At 43.5% G+C, this 25,727-nt stretch overlaps 1 protein-coding gene across 2 annotated transcripts in view; it reads right to left on the reverse strand.

Annotated features, from left to right (window-relative positions):
- Nucleotides 1-25,727, reverse strand: part of ARID5B (AT-rich interaction domain 5B) — a 177,122-nt gene that overhangs the window by 39,480 nt on the left and 111,915 nt on the right. Inside the window, exons 1-2 of one of the 2 annotated variants that reach the window (XM_025850161.2) lie at nt 5,493-5,908; nt 3,965-4,077 (exon numbers count right to left, since the gene is read on the reverse strand). In XM_025850161.2, the coding sequence (XP_025705946.1) occupies nt 3,965-4,077; nt 5,493-5,496 (117 nt within the window). In that variant the 5' untranslated portion in view covers nt 5,497-5,908. Of the gene's footprint in view, nt 1-3,964; nt 4,078-5,492; nt 5,909-25,727 lie in introns of those variants that run through there. The other variant, XM_025850160.2, reaches the window with a different exon arrangement.

Consider the following 25,727-nt stretch of genomic DNA (forward strand, 5'->3'; position numbering starts at 1 on the left):
CTATTGTATATTGAGCAAAGGGAAGGAAACCAGTATCAACTGAGCCCCCACAATGAGCTGGATACAGTGCTGTGGGCTTCTCATAGTCCACCAAATGTTCATAACAACCATCAAAGGGAGGCCTCTAGCTCCATTTTACAGTTGAGGAAAATGAAGCTTGGTGAGGTTATATATTTTGTTAGTCGGCTCATGGGGGCAGAACTCTGGGTTTAGACTCAGGTCTGCCTCACTCCAAACCCTGGTTTTGCACAAACAGGAGTAGATAGAAGATTTGCATATAAAACAGGCTGAGTCTTAAATTTGCAGCGATCATGGGCCATTATTTATATTATGAGGTCAGAAGTACCACTGTTAAGGGAGTATGAGCATTCCCTCAGTGTCTAGATGGCTGCCTAACCTTCTGCCTCAAACTGTGCAGAAATACCCAGAAACAGAAGGAAAGCATGGGCCAGGTGCACAAACCAGGTCCAAAATCATTCAGACTCCCTGCTTTGTAGAGAAGGCTCCTGGGAAAGCCAGGCTGCCGCCCACTGAACTCCATCCTGAACCCCGGTGGGTGAGCCAGCAGGTTTCTCCTCTCGGGGGCGGGGGGTGGGGACACGCAAAGGCTTTGTAAGAAGTGAGCAGCGGTTTCGTTTCTCCGGCTAGCTCCATACCATTTCTTCAGTTAACATAAAGAAGCCCTTTAGGCTATTACTCTGTTTCTGGGTAGGACCTAGCCAAGTTCCTTTCTACATATTCTCACATTTACCCCAAATATTCTCATTTTAATCCCCTGCAATTTGAAACAGGAGCTGGTCTTCATGTTGACCTTGAGAAAGACCAACCTTTTGATGGTGACAGTTAATTACGAGATCTGTTTTTCCCAACCTGAACACCTTCTACTTGTTGAGTTCAATAAGAGCTTTGGGGTTTCTAAAGTGATTGAGGAAGTGCTAATTAAAGAATCCACATTTAATGTTTTCAATGAACCACCACCTATTTGATATTAACCACATCCTTTCACTGGACTGGCAGCAAGATGTGATGAACCAGCAAGAAAGAAGAAGCTATAGTCTAATTTTGATGTGCTCACTAACTTGCTGGGAGACCCTCATCTTCTTCCCAGTGAAGCAGGAAGGATAACTCCTGGGGGTGGTTCTGAGAACCAAACTGGATGAAACATAGTGAAAATAACGAAAGTATCACATTTGTGAAATATCAAAGGGATGTTTGTGATTTAAGTGAAAGAACATATGGCATACCACACCATGGTTTCCCTTTTTTTGTTCCTTTTAGAATATAAACCACCTGTAATATACTTCTGGCCTTTCGAAAGTGCTTACAGAATGTGAAAAGTCATTTGCCTTCTATCTGTGGAGGCCTTCCATTAGAGGCCTGGACCGAGAAGATTTTTCTCGTACAGATCACCATATGAGTGGGCTTGGACCCACATCTGCTGCATAAGATGATCCCAGGGAAATAGCAGGATTTGGTTGGACACTTTCAAGACATCTTCGGAGAACTGATAGCCTCTTCCCCGGGTGACTTTTGCTGTCACGGGATCCTCTGTCCCTAACAAACAGAGTCTTACAAAGCTGGCTTTTACTTTCACATTGAGAGAGTGCAACCTTTTGATGGCAACAGACAAATTACTCGAACTGCTCTTCCAGCCATGCAGACCACAAATCCAGGAGGTTCTCATGCTAGAGAGCTTTGCTGTGTGGAGCTGGTATATATCCATGGTTAGAAATAGTCTGTTTGAGACACTTTTGCAAGACACAGTCACACAGGTCTTGGTCATAAAGCCAAACTGTTACTTGAAATATTGCTTCCAGGTCAGCAAGTGATCAGATGGTCACAAGCTTGTAATCTCTATCACAGTGTTTCATGAGAAAAGACCCCTTTAAGACATAAATGCCTTTCTAGTGGTTATCCTGGTCCCAGAGGTGGCCTGTTCATTCCGTAGAGACCTTCCATCAGTCTGCTGGTGTCAACACACCAGCCCGCCATACTTTTTATCTACTAGTCTCTTTCTTTTAGTTGAAGTGGTCTTGCCAGACCTGTTGGAAGCAGCCAAGGCAGAACTGTAATCCAAGACTCTGAGAAGAGCTAGGTCTTTAGACCAGTGCCTGGGGGCTGACTGCGGCCGGTGCCTCATCCACTCACCACTGAAACCAACAATGGAAGGGTGATCCACCTCCTTGTAAAGATTCTGAACAGCAGCGTGGGTGGGAGGGGTGTGGAAACGGTCCCTCAGAAAACCCAGGTTTGACTACGATCCCTCCTAAGAAGTCAGTGAACATCAAATACAGAACAGGCTCCTGTTCTCTTCAGTTTTGTGGGTCCTACTGTGAGTCTTGAGCAGCCTTCCCTGGTGAGAAATATTGGAGGTGCTGGTCTTTCAGATCAATTCGCTCATACGAATTGATGTTTTGTAAAATTCCCAGAGGCATACTTCATTAGTAACTCCAAATGACATGGGAAGGAGCTTCATCCTGCTGGGCTCAGGTACGGAACATACTGGGGTAAACACACGATGTCACCTTGGAGGTATGGGGCAGGGTGCCAACATAAGACCCCAGCAGTGCAAGCTCCGCTGAAGGCTAAGATCCTAAAACCTTCTCGGTCCGTTCTACAGTATTGCAAACCACATCACAGGGAATAAACTGTTCCCGCTGACATTCTTTGAGACCACGGAAGCTGAGAGGTAGTTCTAGGGCTGAGATGTTCAAATTACTAGAAAATGTCATTCTTGGTACCCATGTGCACTCATTTGCAGAAGGTGAAAAGAGCAGGACAAAAGTAACTTTAGGAAAGCAGATCTGTGTATAGCCAGAAAATACACATTTCTACTGGTTGATCTCTGTGTTTTAACCCTTTGCATTCTTGGAAGCATGAAGAAATCCTAACCAAAAAGTCCTCAGAACTTCCTGATTAAACAATCATCGGCTGAAAGTAAGACTTGTAAATTGTGACTGTCTAGGGTTGGCTTCATTAAACTGGGAAGAGGAGTGGTATACAGAGCAGAGTAACAGTAGACTGTCAACACAGAACCAAATTCATATTTTCCTACATCAGAATCTTCCAAATTCACCACTAGTGAAAATGCTCCCATTTTCATAAGCTTACTTCCTGGATCTGGAAACATAGTATCAGTTGAAATCTGGTCTTCAATTCCGGTCCTAAGGGGGTTATTGCTGTCTTTGGCACAGAATCAACACCTAAGCGCAAAGACCCAGTAAACAGAACCGTGCAAATCTGACCAACCTCACAAAAGTCAAAAAGGTAAGTCTAAAAATATAAAGTGACACTTCACCCTTCATGGTGCTAAATACCTCAGGCATGCACTTTCAAGACTCCAAGGAATGCTTGGGCAAAATGAGCCCGGGCCCGAAAAATAGTTTAGAATTTGGATTTTCATTCTGTGTTAATAGAGATCTTCAAGAAGATACAAATGCCTATATGGGTACCTGTATCCCTGTAACTATTTTTCCGTACAGGTAAATAGCTTCAGTTTTACTCTAAGGTAAATGAGAGGTGACTTTGAAAAAATATAACTAAAAAACGTAATTCTAGCTATTTCTAATTTCATCCTCTGTTAATCTCTGCAACATATTTAGATGAACACGTTCAGAAACAGGATGGTTCAGCTTGGTCTATTTTTGATACAAGCAGAGTAAACTATGTCATTGTGTCACCTTCTATGAAATCCTCAGCTTCAATGACGTGGGCACTTAATCATCTGTCCTTTACCCAACAGGCCAGACTGGGAGGTGGGAAGCCTTTCTGTTGACTAATCAAAATGCCTGCGCTCCCCCTCCCCCAAGCACCCAGGGGAGGGAACTGATACAGAGAGCTCTGAATACCGAAGCCAGATTCTGAATTGAAAACTGCCACCAAGACACAAGAGCAGAGAGATAAAGAGAAAAAGGAAAAATAAAAAGAGGCAACCAAATAGAGAGCAGGGAGCGAATGACCGTACCTTGGCCACAGCCTTGCCATCGGAGTTGTTGTTGGAATCTTTAACACCACTGAACGAATCTCTTCTCTGTGGGCATGGTTTCTTTTTGCGTGGTCTGCCTTTAAGATTTGGCGCTGAAAACAAACGAAGAACAAACTGATGTACACTTTCATTTGCATGGGTTTCCTTATTAAAGACCAAGAATGTTAACAGAGTGGTGCCCTCTAACCTGTTCGGAGGAGCGCACCCATGTGTGGAAGCCAACCCTCACGTTATGCCCCCTTCTCTGAAGGGCTGCGTCCTGGTAGACTCTACAGTTCTTCCCAAAGCTAACATGTCTAATTAGTATAAATAAAATGAAGCTCTCGGCTCTCAAGGACAATGATCAGGAAAATGCACTTCCCTACTGTTAGAAAAGAAACATGTTGAGCTGAAGGACAACTCTAAGCCAGGCTCTGAGATGATTCCTTTTGTTTTGTATCTGGTTTTCAGAAACCTAGGTGATATGCCAGCCCATTACAGTATCATAGTAATGTAGCATTTGAAAGCCTCTCGCCTCAAAAGTGGAGACATGAGTGTTTTCTGAAATTATGATCCAAATAAGCTGATTGGATACAAATAAGTAGAGAGAGAGAACAGAAAGAACATTCATCATAACAATCGGAAAGATATTCTTACGGGTATTTACTAATAATATTGCGACCAGCATGTTTTAAATCGCAGCAAATCTGGCAGCTACATTCAAATCAGCATGCTCTCTTTTCCTTTTCAAGAGAGTTTTTATGAAGATCTCGAGGGTTATTTAAAATAACTTGCAAAGATCACACTGAGGTTGGCCTGATTCCGTGAAGATTATACTTTTTTAAAGCCACAGACAAGATGCAAATCAAAGTTCTATTTCATCCTTGATGTTGAGCTCGAATCCCTTTAAGATCCACAGAGAAAGCAGCAAAAAGAGGGCTGCTATTTATCTAGTGCTCCAACTGTCCAGCATCAGCTTTCACATTGAGCTCCATCAGTCACCCAAGCCGAGCAAAATTAAAACAAACCACTAACCGAACAGCCCTTGAACAATTCCAAACAAATGAATTATCCCCCAAGCAGTTTTCTTCCAGCCCTTTCGAGGCACCCACACTTTTTTTTTATTGCTTTAAGGTAGGATGATGACAGCACCAATTCTGAACAACTAGAACGCTGTTAATTGTTGTTCAACTTCCTGACATCACACAGTTAACCAGGGGTTTTAGGACATTTGATATTGTACTCATCTCATCCACATAACGAGTCCCACTCATTTGATTTTTCTACTGTGGATAACAGCTCTGCTGTTGGGAAAGCTCAGGAAAGCAGAGCTAGCTCCTTTACAGTCCGGCAAAAGTTTAAAAAGTGGCTTGTGGGGCTCAGGCTCCCCCTCCTAAACCCGTTCTCCTCTCCTTTCCCCCCCTCCCCAGAGGAGCGTCCAGAAGTCCATCCCCCAAAGCCAGCCTGGAATTATCACAGGTAAACAAACTCACAGACAAACATCAAGCAAAGAGAAAGTAGCGATTACCCATTCCAGTCGACAAACATCTGCCTGAGGATGTCTGTGCTCATGAAAGCTACAGCATGTGACTCCTTCCCGGCCCCGTCCCTGGAAGTCTTGACTTGGTGTGGATGTCAGCTTCCCTCCCAACGCGAACGCGAACGCGAATGTGAATGCGAGCTGCCAGGCTCCGCGCTCTGCTTACAACTCCCCTCCCCCGGCAGCTCCATTACTCACGTAAACACACAGCAGTGACTAGCACGGAGTGTGTGGGATGAGCTCTGAGGACTTTGCCGGAGTTGCCAGACTGGCAGGGAGGGCTCTGCTCCCCTCCCCCCGCCCCCCCCCCCCCCCCCTGCGCGGGGTTGGTGATTTCATCGGGCCTGTTTTGTGGATCCAGACCTCCTTCTCCTCTGTCACAGCCTCATGCCACCACCTTCCATGAACTGACCCGGGCTTCAGCCTGGAGCCAGGGCGTGGACTATTTTGGTTTGAAGACTCTGGTTAGCACAGAAGTGTTTCCACCACGGACCCAAGTGCTAAGACTTTAATGAGCGTGAGGGAAGGATGTACTTTCATGTCCCTTATCAAAATAATAGCTGAGCAGAAAGCTGACAGAAAGGGAGCCTGACATGGGGTAGGTCTGAGACATTTCACGAAAAAGAAACAAAACAGTATCGCCTCTGTTCTCAGACTTGTTAACTATGATCTCTCCTTCCTCACATTTTGGCAAAAAAACACTTAAACCTAAAAGCATTTCTTTCCAGAAAGCTTTCAAATCCCAAAGGCCTTTTAGATAGAACTTGTACTGAACAGGCTGTTTTAAATACAGGCAAAGGTTCCGGGAACCGACAATAGGTCATCCTCAAATCGGGTCTATTTTCTCCATTCTTTGAGCTGTTTTCAGAACCCAGAGAAGGACATGCCCTTCCCCAGCAGATTCTGAGAATTTTAAATTTAGAACAGGCTAGCACCTAATATTCTGGTCACGCAAACTTAAACTCCAAATGGGACCTGATCAAGAGAAAAAAGCCTTTTGTTCCTAATGAGGCAAGTCGCTGACATTTCAGGTAGGCTAGGCAAATCCCACCAATGGCTCAAGCCTCAGACTCAGGTACCTCTCTTCTCATTTCTCCTCTGCTCTCCTTTCCTGGCTTTCTCTTCTGGAAGGTACCACGGTCTTCGTGGTACTTTAGCTGTGGTTGATGGGTTATTATCCTCAGTTGGAGGGTCCTTCAGGGCAGGACCATGTGGGATTCATCTGTCACCTGCCCAGCACACACCCAGGAGATGGCATTACATGATATCAGCCTGGTGAATGAATAAGTGACAGATGAAACTAAAGATGCCCACATGTACCTCCTTCAAGTCTTCACGAGCCAAGCCCGCCAACCTGCCCCTGTGTGTACCTGTCACACCCGGCACCTGTAAAACTGCCTTCACCTTCTCTATTTACACTTGAGCTCTGGGAACGTAACCCAGCGACTTCCAAGTTTGCTCTGAGAATTGAGACAAAAAAACCTAAGGCCCTTGGTTCCTGATGACCGTTAAGCCTTTGTGTCTGGCACTCGGAAGGACTGTGATCTTCTTGTCTCCAATGTCCCAGTGCCCTGAAGAGCAGATGTTCAAAGTCCCAGGGAGAATGGAGCCTGCAGGACTAGGGGGCGTGGGTAGCCCCCATAATACAATCTGAAACCTCTGGGATCTGTAAGACCCCAAGCAAAGCTTTGGGATTGAGGGGCTGGCTTTTTGCGGGGGAGTAAAAATTCTGGTTCCCAGGCTACTTTTTGTTCTTACAGAGTCAAGAGAACAAATCATTTGCCAGGCGGGTGAGTGAAAACAAATGCTTTATGGTGTGGTGGTGGTCAGGGGTGTGGGAAGCTGGCAGCATGCTTGTTGAGAACACAACTGGCTTGAGTCAGTTCCACTACCAAAAAAAAAAAAAATGTGTGAAGCAATAAATGCACGGTGACTTTTACATGTGTATATAATCCACAGCCCAGCTCTGGCCTGGCTCATTCACGGAGTTCAGTCAACGCTCTTTACATGAATGTTTTCAATATTACACACGAATAATAATAATAGCTGCTATTTACTGAGCACTTTCTCTGTGCCAGTCAGCACTCTGCATACAATAACTATTTTAAAACTCGCAGCAAACCAACAGGAAGTTGAGATTATTATCCCCATTTTCCAGACCAGGAAACTGAGACAGAGATGAAATTACTTGCCTTAGGTCATGCAACTGGTTACAGGTAGCAGAAGGATTCCAACCCAGGCCGCTGGACTTTATCCAGAGTCCCTGTTTTAAGTAATTTCTGACAGACAGACACTGGCCCTCATTCTGTCTCATAATGAGATATTTATATGATTAACTTGGGCTTGCGGGCACCAGGGAGCTTCCCCCAAACACCACATAGCACAAGGGTGCTAGAGTCCATCTCAAGCAGCCAACGGCATCCTACAGACCTGACATGGAGCAGGGTCCCCATCGACCTGACTCAGCAGCAGGTAAAAGGCTTCCACTAAAGCCACACAGGTCTAATAAAACTTAGAGCGCCGTGCACATTCCCCCTTTGCAGTGGGCCACTGATTCTTCTGCCTAAACAGTGAAAGATCTCTGTGGTTTTTAAAAAATCTTTCCTCTCTGAGTGCCCATCTGTTCCTCTTACTCAGCGTCATGAAATTAACAAGTACGCACCTCTGTGAAGTCACTACTATTTCCATCGGCGGTAATCCCAGGAGCATCAGTGACCGCCAGTGCTCCGGGCTACTTTGACATCTGACCTGTGTGTTTTGTTTTTTCCTTTTCTTAACTCCGTCAAACATTAATAAAAGAGGTTTTTTTTTTTTTTTTTTAGGCAACATAAGCAAAACAAGGTTTTTGGGTTTCTTTTCTTAAAGTGTCTAGAAACTCAGAGTTTTCAGGCATTCATTTATATATTCCCTTCACTATGGGTTCTGACAAGTTATGTGTCAAGGCAGCGCAGGTGTGGGAAACTTTCGGCTCAACCCCAGCTCTTGAAATAATAATAATAAAACAAAGGAAATGTAACCAGTTACTGGCAAAGTAAATTGCTTTTGGCTTAAACGTTCCTGTTTTTTTCTACTGTGTTCTTCCTGTCATGACCGTCTCTCTTTTTTTATAACATTTATGCTCTTGGAAATACCACGAAGATAAACTGCTATAAAAGCGGGATTGACTCATCAGTTAACAACTCTTTCTTCTCATTTTGCAGAGAGGATTTTGTTGCCAAAGCAGCTCCATATTCTCTCGAGAAATTCTTTGTGAGCTTCCACTTAGAGATAGGCCTTGCTTGTTGGTGGGGACTGCAATTAGGGGGATGGAAAACCAGGCTTCATTTTCCTAAGAGTTTGACCCCCAGGGTCAATATCTAGAGGAAGTTGGCAGAGCGTTAACTCACTTGATTTGCAAGTTGTGCGTGCGTGCATGCATGTGTGTGTGTATGTGTGGGTTTTAAACACTAAACACAAGCCAGAAAACTAAACTCCCCTGACTGATGTATTAGGGACTGACAAACATCGTTCCTTGTATAGTACGCATTTCTGATAATACTTTGCATTTCTGTAAGGCCTTTCCTCTGAAGATCTCAATTCTCTGATCTATTTTCTTTATAGACAATAATCTTAAAATACTCTGGCAAGTTTCAGCATGGAGCATTGCTCTTGCTGGAAAAAAAATACCCTAATTTAGTTATCATTTACTGTGTTCTATTTTCAATGTTTCCCTTTTGACTATTTAGAAACTTCCTCTTTCACTAGAACAAAAATAGGATGAGTGTTTTTAAAGTTATTAATGTATGAGTAAAAGATCTAGTAACCAAGCATGGAAGAAGGCTTGATCAAAGCCACTCCTGAAATTTATGGGTGTAATAAAAGAAAGGCATTTCACAGATAATCTCTTACAGAATTTCAGTTTTCAAATACTTGGGAAAAAAGAAAAACAGAAGCTCTCAGCCCTCATTTTGGCTTTAACTTAAAGTCAACATTTTTATTTTAAAAATTCATAAAATGATTCCCTAAAATATGTATTTCAAATCCGCAGCTATCTTCCCTACACTCACTACTCCACACCTAAGAGGGCGGTGTCAGGAAGCGGCAGCGGCCGCCGGCAGTGCTCAAAGTCTGTTAACTGGTTGAATCTTTCTGTGAATGCGCAAAGCATTCAGGACACACAGACTTTAACACTTTTCAAGTTTACTTTTATTCTGTTTTCCCATACACAACCTTCTACACCCAACAGGAATGTTTGGGAGGCAACTGTGTTGTCTGAGACACGAGCCCCCGGGGCCATCAACGCACCCGACTCCATCTTGTGGGCCGTTCCAACGTTAAATGCTGACTTGACAGCCAGAGGCAGGAGGTAAGGCAAACAACAAACAAAAGCCACTGCAAGAGTGTTATCATTCTCCACAATTGTTCTGACGGTTCCCTTTTCCAGGGTAATTTTTTTTTTCTCAAATCAAGGCATGAAGGAGAAGAGTTCAGAGGCAGGAACCGAGGCCTGAGCCAGCCGCAAAATGCCCTCACTCTTGGCTGCCCTGAGCGTTGCCCATCGTGTGTGCCCCAGAGCACCCATCACACTGCCCGCCACCCTGGATGTCGTGGCCACCATGAGTGTCCATGTTGGCCTTAGCCCCCAGCTCTCCCCTGGTGCTGTGTGGACCACCATGCCCATAACCACAATTTAGCATTTCCAATGAACTACACTCTCCCAGAACCCAGGTTCCCTCCCACCTCCTGTGCAGGGTGAGCAGTTGTGTGGTTAGAAAGAGGGCAGGGGGGAAGAAAATGAAGCAGGCTTTACACGAGGTCCAGCCACTTTGGCTGTTTGTCAGCATCGCTGAGATCCCCACGAGTCACTAATGAGAGTGGAATGTCTTAGTGCGTCTGTCATACCTGGACTGCCCAGGCAGCTTAAGTCCAAAACAGCCGTGGACTTCATTGACTGCTCAACAAACCATGTAAGTAAACACTCTTGTAATCCCTTCCAAAACAGGTCCAGTCTTACTCACTCTTTGTTTCATACTTGTGAATGCTGGAGCAATTGTTAATGCTCCTGATCAAAGTTTTAGTAATTTCATAGGCATGTGATTTGCATAGCTATTTCCTGACCCGCCTTCTCTCTGCCCCCGGAGGTCTTCATTTCTCAGAAACACTTAAAAACACAGATAATTTGACTTCTCCCCTTCCCCCACCCTATAAATGGAACTCGATTTGCTAGCTCATCTGTATTGCTAATTGGTTTGAAAGCATGTGACTCCACGCGTTCTTGCCATTAAAACACATGCAAACCTTTTTTTTAGTCAGGTTTTACCAGCAGTGACAGGCAGATTTCTCTTTATTTCCCCTCTGTGTCTTGAGGAGGGAGAGAAATTTAAATGACCAAATGTTATCTATATATTATTCCGAAACAATGTAGTGAATTCCAAAGGAATGCAGAAATGTTCTAGAAGTGTATAACAGGCTTGTCTACAAGGGCGCTGGCAAAGAAGAAGGGGATTAGGGACACTTTTCACTACCATTTAGAGAATGAGGGGAAAATCTGGGCACTAAATCTAGGTGCAGAGTGAGGAGAGTCTGGGTTTTCAGGAGACTGACTCTCTAAGGAGAGAATTCTGGAAATAGGGAAGGAGATTGAAATCCGTGCCCGAACTTTCAAACCCTCAGCTTCCCTTTGGTTTGTCCTGGCTACTCACATATCCATCAGGGGACCCATTCTCAGGGAAAGGTCCCCTTCAGGATCCCTGAAAGGGACTGAAGTGGTGGCCCGCAGCTCTTTCACAAATGCTTACTTGTCTTTGAGGTGATGAGGTGTCCGTACCATGGCATCAGGAGCCGGTGGAAGACGCTTTTGCCTTAAAAGTCCAAATTTTACAATTCTGTAAAGAAACATCAGGGCGGAGTGGATACCTGAGGACTTAGCTTGGTGCACAGACTACATTGGCCATTTGGTCCACGTGTTACCGCTGCAAATAAAGGGTCAGATTTCCTTCCCCAGCCGCAAGGTCTTGTCATGAAGTTGCAAACCCAGCAAAACCAAAAATGGTCTTTTTCAAAATGCCATAGGGGCTCAACCTTCTACCCGGCAACTCATTTCTCCTGCTATTCTTCTCACTGGATGCCAGGTACCCAGGGTCCATTTTCAGGCCCTGGGGCTCAGGCTCCACTCTTAGTGGAGAAGATCATGCTGGACGTTGAGGAAAAAAACTGCATGAAAGCTATTAACAATTAGATTAAGTGCATTGTTTCAATGTTTACTGTGTAGTTCTTCTTAAGATTTTGAAATAACTTGTGTTTCCATTTTTTGAAAACTATTCAATAAACACAGATTTAGTCTCTCTTGGTATGATTGTCTGGAATAAGAATAGAATATTAATTTAAGATACTTGGTTTTTTTTTTTAATTTAGGCTATTTTAAGGATCCAGTCTGAAAATGCTTTTTAAGGACATTTTGATGTCTCTAATTTATGAAGTTTATAAAGATAGGACCTCTTAAACACAGAAGATTTTTGCCTCTCTTTTTTTCTTTTTGTTGCAATCAAAAATCCTGCTCATCTAGTCCATGATTGATGTGTTCTGTGGTGTTACTATTGAACAGGACAGCACAGAAGTGAAAGTTAACATTTTTTGTGCTGAATAGCCTTGCAAGGAGCAGCAAATATCAGAACAGTTTTTAAACTCATATAAACAGAACATTCTTGTTCAGCCATTTCTCCAGGTTTGGAAATGAGATATTCCATTTTCAACATTGAGGATAATTGATTTGCTACATCTCTAAAGAAAACATTCCCTACTTGGAAAAAGTAAAAGAGACATTTGTGTGTGTGTGTGTGTGTGTGTGTGTGTGTGTGTGTGTGTGTATTAACATAGAGGTGTTTAACTTCTTACAGACTTGAACTAATATGTTATGAGAGAAATTTCAGTTTTTCAAACACGTACATACAAAAAAAAGTAAAAGGTCATCAAGTAATAAGCTTCCAATCTCTTTTTTAAGAGATCCCAAAAGGAATTTATACTTAAAAGGGATTTTTCACACTCTTTATGCTTTTCTACCTTTCAGAAAGAATAATTGAAGAAGTTGGACAAGTCTCTTACTTAAAAGTAAAAAGATGGCTATTCTTGTTTGTCTGAAGCTCTCAGACATTTTTCTTTGCTCAGGTAAAGGCCGCCCAGCCCTTTTCTCTTCCGTGAGCTACCAGCACCATGTCTGAGCTTCATTTGCTTGTGGCTACATAGGAGCCACTATACTGGAAAATGTGTTGAAGCCGAGTGGAGCGAGGGTCCAGAATGGGTTGTGTGTGAGGAGGCAGGGCAAGCTAGAGTGCTTGGGTAGTGGGACTGAGTGTATGTCACATTGTGGAGAAATGTGGACAGACAGTCATCAGATGAACAAAGAGAATACACAGAAGAGGTTAGAACTCCCTCCCATTTTTTTCAGTGTAAGATAAAACGTTTCTATGACCGTTGAGAGCTGCTCTGTCTCACATGGTCACCACTATCCACGTGGGGCTACTGAGCACTTGAAATTTGGTACCATACTAAGATGTGCCATAAGCATAAAGTACACACTGGATTTCCAGGACAAGATACAAAATGTAAAATAGCTCATTAATAACATTTTATATTGATTCCATATTGAAGTGATATTTTGAATATACTGGATTAAGTAAAACACTTTATTAAAATTAATTCTACCTGTTTCTTTTTACCTTTTAAAATGTGGTTGCTAGAAAATGGTAAGTTACATGTGGCTTGCATTATCTTTCTCTTGGGGGCTGCTGGTTTAGTCAACAATTCAATGTTATGATTACAGATAGGTCCTTGAAAATGTGTTAAAGAGTAGACAGAACAAGATTAACATCTGAAGCCAGAATCATCAGCAAAGTGGTGATTCAAAGTGTCACTGAAATTTAGGATTTTATTTACTGTTATATGTAAGGATAGTCACGCATCGATGTTAGTCTCTGAGAATTTTGCCAAAGCTGAGGTATTTCCTTTGCAAAATTCAGATCTGGTAATCATTGACTCCAGGTTACTCAATGGCCCCAATGAAGACATTATTTCATTAACTTCCTTAACTAAGATGTCAAAGCAAATGTTAAGCCTTGACAGGGCACTTGGGGGGAAGGAGGAGAAGAGACAGAGAAAAAGAGGCTGTCTAATTATTATTTTTACTAAGTGTTCTCTCTAGTTACCAACAGGGGTTGGGTATAATGTAAGCCATTTGCAAACTGAGTAAGAGAAAACAGACCTTGAATGATTTTTGGCTGGTTGGAAGGTAGAAGCTTCTTAACCACAAATTGTTGAATAAATTCATGGTCTGGGTGTGTTTTCCTTTTTGGAGATTTCATTTGCAAGTAAGTAGAGAGATCAGATAGAGTCAGTCCTAAAGGCACCCAAGGGCATGGCCTTCTTGGCTTTGCCAAGGTGCTTCAAGTCCCACGGTGCTATACAACGAAAAGTGAGATTATTCAGTGACGACAAAGCACTCCGATAAGCCCCGAAAAGTCGATAGAACAAAAAGGGTTGAACTCTAGGGGGCAGAGGAGGAGACACATTCTTTCCGCATTCATTCTTAGCACGAATGGCCATTGGGGTGTCACTCCAAGAAGACACTAGCTGCTCCGTGGCCACCTGGCCCAATGTCCCAGCCTCCCAAATAACTGGTCACGGTGGCTGAAATCCTATTCCCTCTACCCCTCACCTTTTGATTCCCGTGGCAGCAACAACACGGAAACAGAACTAGACGTTAACAGCCCTCCAAATACAACAGGCCAATCAAAGGGCCACACATCCACCTGGATTCTTTTATGGAAACCCTCCCCAACCCCTCCTGTTAGGGTCCCCATTGTAAAAAAAAAAAAAAAAAAAAAGAACAGCAATGGTAGCAATGGAAATAAGCTTAGGAAATATTTTCTTTTCTTAGAAGGCAGGAGTTGCTATAGCACTGAAGGCAGTAACACGCAGAGAGATTAAGAGCAAATCCCTACAACACCAGCAAATTGTGCAGTGAATATTACACATTCTACTGTGTAGTACTTATAACATTTTTTTAAATGAAATTACTTGGCAGGTTCCACCTACAGCCAGGGAAGCAGTCTGCACACCTCTGGTATGTTTCTGATACCTAACTTTACCAGTATTTGTCTTTGTCCTCCAAACTTTTTTATAGCAACATGGTATGCATATTTCAGCATCCAACATTATTAACTCATGACCAACTGTCAGTTGATGGTTATCTAACACATGGGGTCTCCAAAAAGGGATCCTTATTTGGGCAAAAGCTCTTGTCTGCACCAGTCTGTCTATATTTCCCTTCAGAAGAACTTTATTTGGATTATTATTCGCTGTTAGTTGAAACTTGGAGGCTGCATGTGGCAATCGGAAGGCGGGGAAATAAATCCTTAGCAAGTGAAAACACTTAGCTGATATTAAAACCCTTTCTAGCTTTGTTAGCCTGAAAGTCAACTCTTGGTTGCCCTCTCGTGGTGAATCTATGTGATGTGGTGGGCAGACCATACAAACCCAGAAACTAACAGGGTTTAATCGAATACAGGTAAGCACGTTCATCCTTGACAGACACAGTCACAAATCACAAACTTATGTTGTTGTATGGGTTTCAGAATTTACATTTAGCAGCCCTCCTATGCGGAGTGGGATTAGAGGGGAAGGACCTGGGGGGGGGAGGCTAGAATATGGAAATTAGAACTTTGTCGGGCATATGATAACTTCACTATGTTTACTCCCATAACTGTTATATATGCAGCAAACTGATTTTTATGAGATTTAGAAACTTCAAAAAAAATCATGTCCACATTTTAAAAGTTCCTTCATAACCAAAAATAGACTGATGTTCCAACTGGTTTGGAATTATAGGAACCAAGGAAAGAAGTCTGAATAATTCCCTAATATGGAAGAAAATCACTTAAAAAAAATAAGGAACAGCTTATTTGTTTCTGACAATAGGCAACATATGGAAACTTGGAATGTATAGAGCTAAGTGTAGGTACACCATTCATTCAGAGCCTCTAGAAATAAAATTTTATAAAAATCTGAACTCCAAATTTAATAATTGGTTACTCCATTTGGTATTTAATTTTAATTTTTAAAAACACCATTTAAAATTTCTGCTGTACGTCTTTCGACAATATCCTGCCTGACAGGCCCATCCCCAGAAAGCAAACAAACCTGGTATTAAAACAGACTGAGCGGCTTAAGAAAAAGCTGGGGGCAAAGTACATGAGAACATAAATTATTTTTCATCATATTACCGCAAATGTACCATTTCCTTCTTCATGTGCCTTCTCTTTAGATAAAAGCCGCTCCTCTAACCTGCATTCACAAAAATGCTCTGTATTTTTAAATTTGAGTTTAATGAGTTTAGGGGCAGATTCATCTTGGCTTTTCCATTCACACGTGGAAGTTCAGTTTTGCAACAATAGTTGTTTGGTTTTGTCTCTGAATTAGCAAAGTTCTTAAAGTAATTTTAATATAAAATTAAACAGCTGTGAGTTCTTTAGCAAACATGATTCTTGTTCTTCTTTGTACTATTGTGCAAACTGAAATACCCTTTCTTTCATGTCTTTTTATTCCAAAATGAATTCCCTAGTTAGCCTCGTTTAGCTTAAAAAAAAAAAAATAAAGAAGGGGGTGGGGATTTGCTGACCTCTGAGATTGATCAGAATTTAAGCACAGGGCGTTTACACAAGGTGCACACTCAAAAGGGCTTTTGTTTTGTTCCTATTATGGAATGGAAAATTATATTCTGCCCGATATAAAGCAAATCCTGGGGTACAATGAAGCTGTTTGCAAACACTTCTGTGGAGCAAGGCATCTTATGCCTATTTTGCAGATGAGGAAACTGAATCGTCGATCAATGGTAAGGAGGCGAGAACCGAAGACATTCACAGAGGCTGGAATTAAATTTAGAATTTGACTCCTAGCCCAGGACTCTAGCCACGTGAGGGCTCTCTTTGGAATCAACAGAAGAGCAATTTTAAAACATTCTTTTGACATTATGAACCACAGCCTCAGGGCTTGGGGAAGTGGGGGTGGGGGGTGGGGCCTGGAAACAATACGGAGCTTCTAGGTGACAGCGTCTTGCAACAGGACTCATAAAATGGGTTACTTGATCCATACTGCCATATATTCTAGGAACGTTCAGAGGCTTAATGATTCCCTTTGTATCTTAAAAAATGAAAATCGAGATTCGAGGGCTCGTGCAGACGAGCCCCTCCTCAAATACAGAGCCAGAGAATCATTACAAGGCATGGAGTACAAAAAGCGGTTCTTGGCTTTTCAAAGGAATTTGGAACCACAGATCACTGCTAGGTGCTGGTGAATCCACAGGTGTTAGGACAGCAGGATTCTTCATTTGAGTAACTTAGAAAATGTTGGAATTCCAGAGTTTAAGAAGAACCTTAGATACCACTAGTCCAAACTCTTATTTGACACACCAAAGAAGGGAGGCCCAGAGAGTCTGCAGTTCTGCCTGAAGTCACACAGCTAGTGTCGGGACTGCCAGAGACACTGCTGTCTGTTGGTTGCATGGCATCAACAGCAGATGGCTTTTCAATGGGCCCTGAATACCTCCTCTCTGGTCTCCGCGGGGCGGGCTCCGTCATCCCAAGACCGCATTACTAAAACACACTTTCCAAGGAACTGCAATTAATAAAGTCAAATGGGAGCTGACAAGGACATTCCCGCTGTGTTCAAATGCCAAAACATACAACCGAGAAAGCTCCCTTGGAGCGCACGGCCTGTGGGTCCTCCTGGCCGAAACTTCTGTGTACCACAGAGAAGAGTGCTCGGGCCCGAACGGGAGGGACCAGGAGGCGAGCACGTGGGACGCCATGGGGCGACCGTCCAGCACTGGCATCAGTGCGTGCCACCTGCTTGCTGTCGTTGGGCTATGTTGAAAAATGAAGGGGGCTTCCTTGGATGAGGGGCATTGAGGACCTCTGGGGGCCAGGACAACAGACCACCGCAGACCTTACTTTGGAGTGGCCTCGCTATCTTCCAACAGGAGCGATGCCTTAGAGGCCGCAAGACCTCTCATGGCTTTACTCCTGCGTGCCCATGCTCACAGGCTTCCCTCTGACAATACCCTTCCTTTTCCACCTTTGTCCCTCCCTCCTGCCCCTACTCTCACTTTTTCTCCTAGACTGACACTGGGCATCCCACCCCCTTCGAAAGCTTCCTTATTTCCCTCACCTCCAGCTGGAGGAGGAACTCTTTGTCCTCAGCTTCTCCATCATGCAGGCTTCTATCCTAGCTGCTGTCATCCCATATTGAAATTGTAGGTCTCTCTCCCTCACCAGACTCTGGTCCTGGTTAGAGTAGGTGTTCAATAAACATTTACTGAACAAGTGAGTCTCTCTGTACCATATTTTGAAAGCACTGCCTGGTACTTAGTAAGAGTCTAATAAATATTTATTAAACTGCTGATCCCACCGGAGAACATAAACACCTCTGCAGCGGGCAAGGGGGCTGGGTTGCCCTTGGCGGCTCACCTTCCTGTCTCTAGCACCTCCCATTGGTCACGATTACAATTAATAAAGAGAAATAGTGTATCCCCCCCACATTTTAATTTCCACTCTGTAACTCTGAGGCCCAGCTCCTGTCAATCACTTAAATGCTTAACAGAAATCTGCCCTGTCTGTGAATCTATGGATCTGACCTGGTTTGCCAAGACCCTCCAACCCACAGAGATGCTCTTTCTCCCGGAGAACCTTCAACAGGGAAAAAGTCAGTGACACCAAAGAGAAAAGAGAAATTAAGTTCCCAGGGGAAGATAAGATGGCAGACTGCCTGGTGAGAATTATTTTTTAAGGAACCCCATCCCTGCAGGGCTGCCTAAAAAAAAATGTGCCTGCAGACAAAAGTCTGGGCAAATCTATAATGTAGAGATTAAATTTAAACTCCAATAAAGATTTTTAACAAAGGGATCAATAAAATAGGAGATTGATCTTCAGTTAAAAGTTCCCAGTAATGGGATAGCCCAGAAATTTCATAAATAATGCTTTTATCTTGATTGCAAAATAATCCCCTGCCACAAAAACAAGGCGAATCAAGGTAGGAAATTGTTCAGCGGGAATTAAAATGTCACACTTTACACAGAATAAAGCATTGCAATCACCAGGAAAACACACATTGCAAATGTGTTAACACAAAATTACATACATCACTTAATTATATAAGCGCACAGCTCCGAGTAACCCATTAGCTAAACATGTCGGGCTGCGGTTGAATATATACATGCAATATTTTTAGCACAGAGGGGATGTAACTATGTCAGGCCTGGCACCATAAAGCCTGAGATGGCAAGTGCTATTAAACTGAGATGCAATCATGTTGAAAAGGAAACATGAACAAACAGCAGACAATTGAGAAGAAAATACAGTGAGCTTGTGTTCTACTACATGTGCTTCCAAAACCTTATATAACTATTCATTGTCTATTTCATCTGGCTTGCATCCCGGGTTTGTTCTATGCTATACTAATTTTATAATAATAAACTGCTACACCAGTTTTATGAAATCACGCACGCAGAGAGGTTGCAGATGACATTACATCTGATTATCTTCGCCAGCAAAGGACACTGTTCTGAAATTAAACACAGTCTCATGCAAAATCATCTACTTTGTTTAAAATGTCCCCTAGAGTTTGCTTCTGAAAAAGCGATCCAGCATCTTTCCTTTTGTCTCCGAAACACTGGGGAAGGTGGTAAAATTGCTCTGGATCCCCACGTTTCACAAGGAAGTAAAGAGGGCACAGACTTCGAAAAACAGGTAGCTGTTCATTGACTTCACGGACCCGGCAACCAATATGACCTCAGGCAAGTCATCATCTCTCGCTGGGGTTGAGTTTGCCCATTTATCAAAACGGGATTGTATCTCTCTCTTGAAAGATTATGAATGGTGGAGAAAGACTATGAATGAGATAAAATGAGACAATATGCCTGGCACATTATTTAGTACCCAGAAGACACTAATAAATGGTGGATGCCATTATTATTACTATTATAGGCATAGACACAAGGGAAGAGTACATTACTTTAAGCATTTCAAGAGGCCAGTGGTTCTCTGGTGGGAGAGTTATTGTCACTCTGGAAACATCTGAACCTTCAGCACAGAGATAAGCACCTTGTAGAACCCAGCAAGAAAGAATAAGTACAATGAAAGCTAGAGGATCATTTGACACAAACCCCTGGTATACCTCCTCGGAGGCTGACTGTCGTCTACTCTGGCAGAGCCTTTCATCAGAGAGGCAATAAGTAGGTTGTTAAAAGGGGGAGAACATGTCTTGGTAATAATTGATTCTATGTTTTAGACCACTTTAAATCTTAACACAAAAAGTGAAGAAAGAAAATTGCCACACAGTAAAGTGTTGCCAAAATAGGATCAGAAAACATTAAAATGAAAATAAAAAAGAGACTATGCTAAGTATCTTCATTCTCTAAATGAATTGTTCAACATTTCTGAGGCCCCCAGGCTCATCGGAATCCCCTGTACCTTAGAATCACCATACAGAGGACTCTGCACATGGTCGGGGCTCAATAAACAGACAATCAATGGAATGGAATTGCATATGGTGGGCCAAGAAGAAAAGCGACCTCATGTTCATAGCTGTCCCAGTACAGACAAATCTGTGGGAAGGTTGAAACCCACACAGGGTACACAAGGCTTTTCCTCTGGGTTTTTATAAGAACAATTTGTATCAATCAAATCTCGCTTTAAACAAGGCTGTGATGTGGCAAAAGAGAAGATCAAATTCTATCCATGTGAAAGTAGGGGAAGGTCTCTTAGGAGAAAAAAGTCCTTTAAGAAGCATTTAAGATCCTGGTTTCTTACTGGCCAAATCAAGTCCTGGTTTTGTTTCTCACATCTACTATTTGTTGACTCAATAAATATCTGTTGCATTCGCCATCACAGGCCTGACCCTGGGCTAGTCCAGCTGGGGATAAAACAGAGAAGGTAACGCAATTCCTGACTTTAACGAGTTCACATTTTCATGGAATTGAAGAACAGCAGGCCTGTTTCCTCATCTATAACATTAGGGGTTTATTAGACAAGACTAGTACATGGACAAAATCTGCCTGGTGCCAGAGTTTGTTTGGCTCGGGCAGTTTTTGTCAATAATTGTCATCAATCTAAAATGATTTTTCACATAAAAATCAGTATGTCTGTCTGTTCTTAAAGAGTTGAGAGATCTGACAACACTGGGCTCATACTCCTACAACACAGCAAAAGACTGGAGCTGAAAACAGCAGCTCCTTTCGACAGAGCCTGGGCACCCAGTGCTTCCTGATTTTTTATAGGGCTTCACCTGCCCCTCTCCCCCTGAGCTCCCTGTTGACACCTCAGAGTACCCGCGTTTGTGACTTCTGATCTGGAAGCTCATTTAGATTTTCATTTCAAATGAGGTATGATCATGAGAGCCAGCCAAGGGTATACATCAGTAACCTGCAGAGAAGAGGTAGTTCCTTGATTAACCCATGTTCTTTACCTAGTCGTCTCAGTCCAAAGGTTACAAGATCCTAAAGTGGGTTACCAGAGGAGGAGCTATCATCCTTCTTCTTAAGGGCTTTCCACAACTTCATTATCTCCACATGCATTTGGGATTGGGTAGAAAGCAGTCCTGCCTGAAGGCAGAAAAGTGTATCAAGCTTCACTTAGAGGTCTCTCTTATTTTTTACATATTCTCCCTTTGCATGTGTCCAAGATGAATAGGACATTTCAGTGGGCCTCCAAGGATGCCAGACCAGATCTCATTTCTCTTAAAGATGCGTGGCCTGATTCCTGGGGGATCTACTTTGAAATCCAGTCATCTCAGCCACAACTCAAACTGTATTTGCTCTTCATTCATTTTTAGACCCTTTGCGCTCCAAAAATGCTTCTTGATGGTTGCTAGGCAACTATTGTTGAATACATGCAAGAGGCATTAATTGTGTGAACACTTTCAAAAACAGGGGAAAATTGTTTAAAACCGAGGACACTGCCATACCTAAAATAAAATGTTTCCTCCTTAGGCAGCTGTCCTGGCTTCTGTGTGTCAGGGGGTAAGATGATTCACCATAAATTACTCCCCTACTCACTGTCTCTTCCATCATCCCTCTTCAGCCCCCCACTCAAAGAGGTAAATCGCCTCCTCTTCAAGTCTCACTCCCAGGATAACAGGGACTTGTCTTGTTAAATATTCTCTGCTTTCCTGTTGTGTGGTTCCTCACTGACCACATTTTTCCTGACATGTGTATTTCATCCTTGCATATCCTCTGGGGCAGGACAACTTGTGGCTTGTCACTTATTACATCTAGCTTTAGAACCCACCAAACTTATCATATAGCGATCGTCTCTTTCTCTGACCCAAATGGAAACAGCAAGAACTCTTCTATTTTCCACATCAAAGACTATGCTTTCCACTGATGCCAAATGCTCTGTGCTTCTTACCAGTAAATGCAGACTTCATTTGATAGTGTGTTTTCCCTGCACTTTTTTTTTGACATTCCAATGTTATGATCAAGCTACAAAGACAGACTTCCATAAATTGAGTCAAACGTCTAAACTAAACAAAGGTAGAACCTGTGGCAATGTGATCTCCTTCTCTTGTTTGATATTAAGTGAAGAAAAATAATTTTCCATCAGAGTCCTAAGGGCAAACTAAGCTAATTACATACTCTTTCCACTATATGGTTCACATGGGTAACTTAGTTTCATCATCTGTAAAATGGAGAAAATGATTCAGGGTTTAGAATAATGCCTGGCACATAGTAAATGGCATATAAGCAGCATCAACAGCAGTACTATTACTACTACTGCTACTATTATTATTATTCCTGGGTCTTAGATTCATCTTCCCACCATTCCTTGGCCATATATTCTCACTTGGTTAATTCCAATCAAGGATTATGTCTTTCCTATGAAATCAATTTTTTTAAAGATTTATTTATTTATTTGGGGGGAGAGAGAGAGAGAGCATGCATGTGCTCATGCACTTGAGAGAGTGGGGGGAGGGGCAGAGGGGGAGGGGCAGAGGGGGAGGGAGCGGGACAAGCAGACTCTGAGCTGAGCACAGAGCCCGAGGAGCGGCTTAATCCCAGGACCCTGAGATCATGACCGGAGCCGAAAGCAAGAGTTGGACACTTAACCAACTGAGCCACCCAGGCACCCCCTGCTATGAAATCAATTTTTTTTAAGATTTATTTATTTATTTGAGAGAGCGAGAATGAGAGAGAGAAAGAGTACATGAGAGGGGGGGAGGGCTAGAGGGAGAAGCAGGCTCCTCGCTGAGCAGGGAGCCCGATGTAGGACTCGATCCAGGGACTCCAGGATCATGACCTGAGCTGAAGGCAGTCGCTTACCAACTGAGCCACCCAGGCGCCCCTATGAAATCAATTTTGAAAAATATTTGAGGATAATAGACTTAAACACGGAGAAAAAAAGAGATTCTGATCAGAGATAAAATTACATTAAATAAAAAATATGATATTAAACTTTTGAGTTAACTTTTGGAATCCACAGAGAGAAGAGAGGGCATGGTGCTCCTGGAACGGAGAGCGTCTGCCGGTGTGTGCGAGGGTTAGGGGGCTGGGAGGGGGGGAAGAGAATGAAAACAGATGCAAGAACATCATGGCTCTGGAATATTCTGGACAGATCAATCCTAGGCCTCTCTGTGTCCCTATTGCCACCTCAAACTGTCCCACAAGCACTTCCAGAGAGCAGATAGAGGCTCGCAGATCTCCCTCGACTTAGGTGAGTTGTGGTACACGCTATCGATCTCTAACAAGCGTTCCATGCTCTGCACTGTGCTGAGAGCTTTATGTGCACTTAATCCTCATATGATCTCCCCTTGAGGTGGGTAATATCACTAACGCCAATTTATTTTAAAGATTTTATTTATTTGAGTGAGAGAGAGAGAGGGAGCACAAGCAGGGGGAGGGTTCGAAGGAGAAGGAGAAGCAGGTTCTCTGCTGGCCAGGGATCCCGATGCAGGGCTCGATCCCAGGACCCTGGGATCATGACCTGAGACGAAGGCAGACGCTTAACTGACTGAGTCACCCAGGCGCCCCTCACTAATGCCCATTTAAGGATGGGAAGACTGAAGCTTAGAGACATAAAGCAACTGCCGGGGAGCACAAGGCTGGTATGTAGTAGTGAGTGGGGACTGAGACCCAGACCCGTGTGTCGTCCGAGTTCACCTTGCTGGCACCCCGCTACCTGCCTCTGCACAGCAGCCCACCCCAGGACCGACGGGGAGCGGCCTCCATTCCCTCAGACGGGAGGTCCAGGGGGAGAAGCTGCTAAGCAATTGCAGGGACCACTGGCATGCACTTAACACACTCTTGCTCACTCCATACTGTGAACTGGCCCTTTGGTGCTTACATAACTCCTTCGAACTAAGACAGAAACAAGCCTGCGCTCATTCATTTCTTTCCCTGTCCCACACATTATTAAAGGAAACTCCTCTCGTTCCTCGCTAAGGTAAATATAATACCACAACGAAGAATCATTTGCAACAAATATTTCTTGAGCACCAATTTGTCTCATGAGGGTCACCAAAGAAACACGAGACCCACTTCTTGCTTTCTAGGGAAACAGAACCAAGCTTGTTTGTTGGGAGTTCTGGCATAGTCCTTCAACAGTCACTGGTCACCTAGGATATGTAGGCTACATACCAGGGACACAAGGGTTTCCAAGACTTCCCTTGGCCTTGCTCTCACGAAGCTGAAGTTCTGGGAAAGTGGATGGGTAGGTGCTGTCAACAAGTAAGAAGAGAAGCTCTGGGAACTTCGCAGGGGGGCTCACCTCCTGGAAGCACGCGGAAGACCTCTTTGAGGAAGTGATGTGTAAGCTGAGGTCGGCAGGACCGAAGAGGTTCGCCAGTTTGAGGGGGGAGATGACAAGGAGAAGATTGCTCTTCCAGGAAAGACATATACCAAGACAGAGACATAGTCCAAGGAGAGGAAAGCAAGTTCAAGGAACTAAGAAAGTCCCAGATGGCTGGCTGTACAGAGCACCGGGGCTGGGGGAGCTGCTGTCCTCTGACCAGACACCATGGGACCGATGCATCACCGTGGTGGAGACTCTCTATGCTGCAGGCTTTTGGGAGACATACAGAGGGATTTGAGGGGGTGGGTGCAGGACTCGTGGCAGGATGGCCTGATGGTTAGGCAGGATTAGGAGAGATGGAGAGAGCAAGAGAGGAAGCACACATTCCGTTCTGTGTCCCACCCTTTGCTTCTGTATCAGGAACACAGGGGAAGTCTCACCTGGCTGCCTGCCCTGCCCAGGGCCTTCTTACCCCAGCACCCACATCTCTGTGACAGGGCGCTACATTTATACATGTCATGCTCAGTGATAAAGGACTCACAATTACTCCCTTCATCCCCCACCAGCCCATGTTCAGCTCCTTCGGCGGGCTGACGAGGGCTGTGTTAATATGTGATTCTTAATTTATTCATTTTCAGCTAGCAAACAATTTTTAATTAGCCTGCTCTTTATTAAGGACATGGAGCAGGTTATTAACTAGGTGCATCTTTGGGTCTTTAAAAAAGTGAAAAAGGTGTAATCAATCTGTGTGTGATGTTTAGGGGTTTAATTGGTATTAGTCAACATCTTTAGAGCAAATCTCATCAAGTTCCATTTTTAAGCCCTGACTAAACTGACAATCCCACAAGGCAGCAGGGAAGAGTGGGATTAATATATTAGTCACTTGTAAAACTTGCCAGTCCCTCAATTACATTAGTTCCAGTAAAATATTCAAGGGAATAATCAAAATTTAAAAAAAGAATAAGTATCTTCCTCTTTGCCTACTGAATCAGAGAAGGATTCACTTAGCTCTGTCACAGCACTTAAATGCTATTTAAATACTTCAAGACAGTACTTAGATACTAAGTGTCTGTTTAATTCAAGGGTGCCCCCACTAGCACGTGAGCGCCTCAGAGGTTCGCTTTGTGTTGAGTTCCTGATTGCATTAGCCCCGTGTCCTCACGTAGGGCAACGCACAATTACATAGTTGGTTATCAGAGCATGTTGTTTGGACACACAAATAAATGAACAAACTGTTCACACCCCAAGTATCTGCTAGCAAGTGATGCTGGAAAGTGGGGATCAAAACAACCATGTGAGCTCCCAGACAGGTGGAGAAGAAGGCCTTTAGGTCACACCATTTGGCAGTCCTGCCCTGGCCAGTGGTTCTGTATGGTTCTGTTTCCTGCAGCAAGGATTGGGTGTAATTACT

Source organism: Callorhinus ursinus, unplaced genomic scaffold, assembly GCF_003265705.2.
Source record: "Callorhinus ursinus isolate GAN/ISIS: 27379988/994484 unplaced genomic scaffold, GSC_fseal_2.0 scaffold69, whole genome shotgun sequence".
Classification (NCBI taxonomy): Eukaryota; Metazoa; Chordata; class Mammalia; order Carnivora; family Otariidae; genus Callorhinus; species Callorhinus ursinus.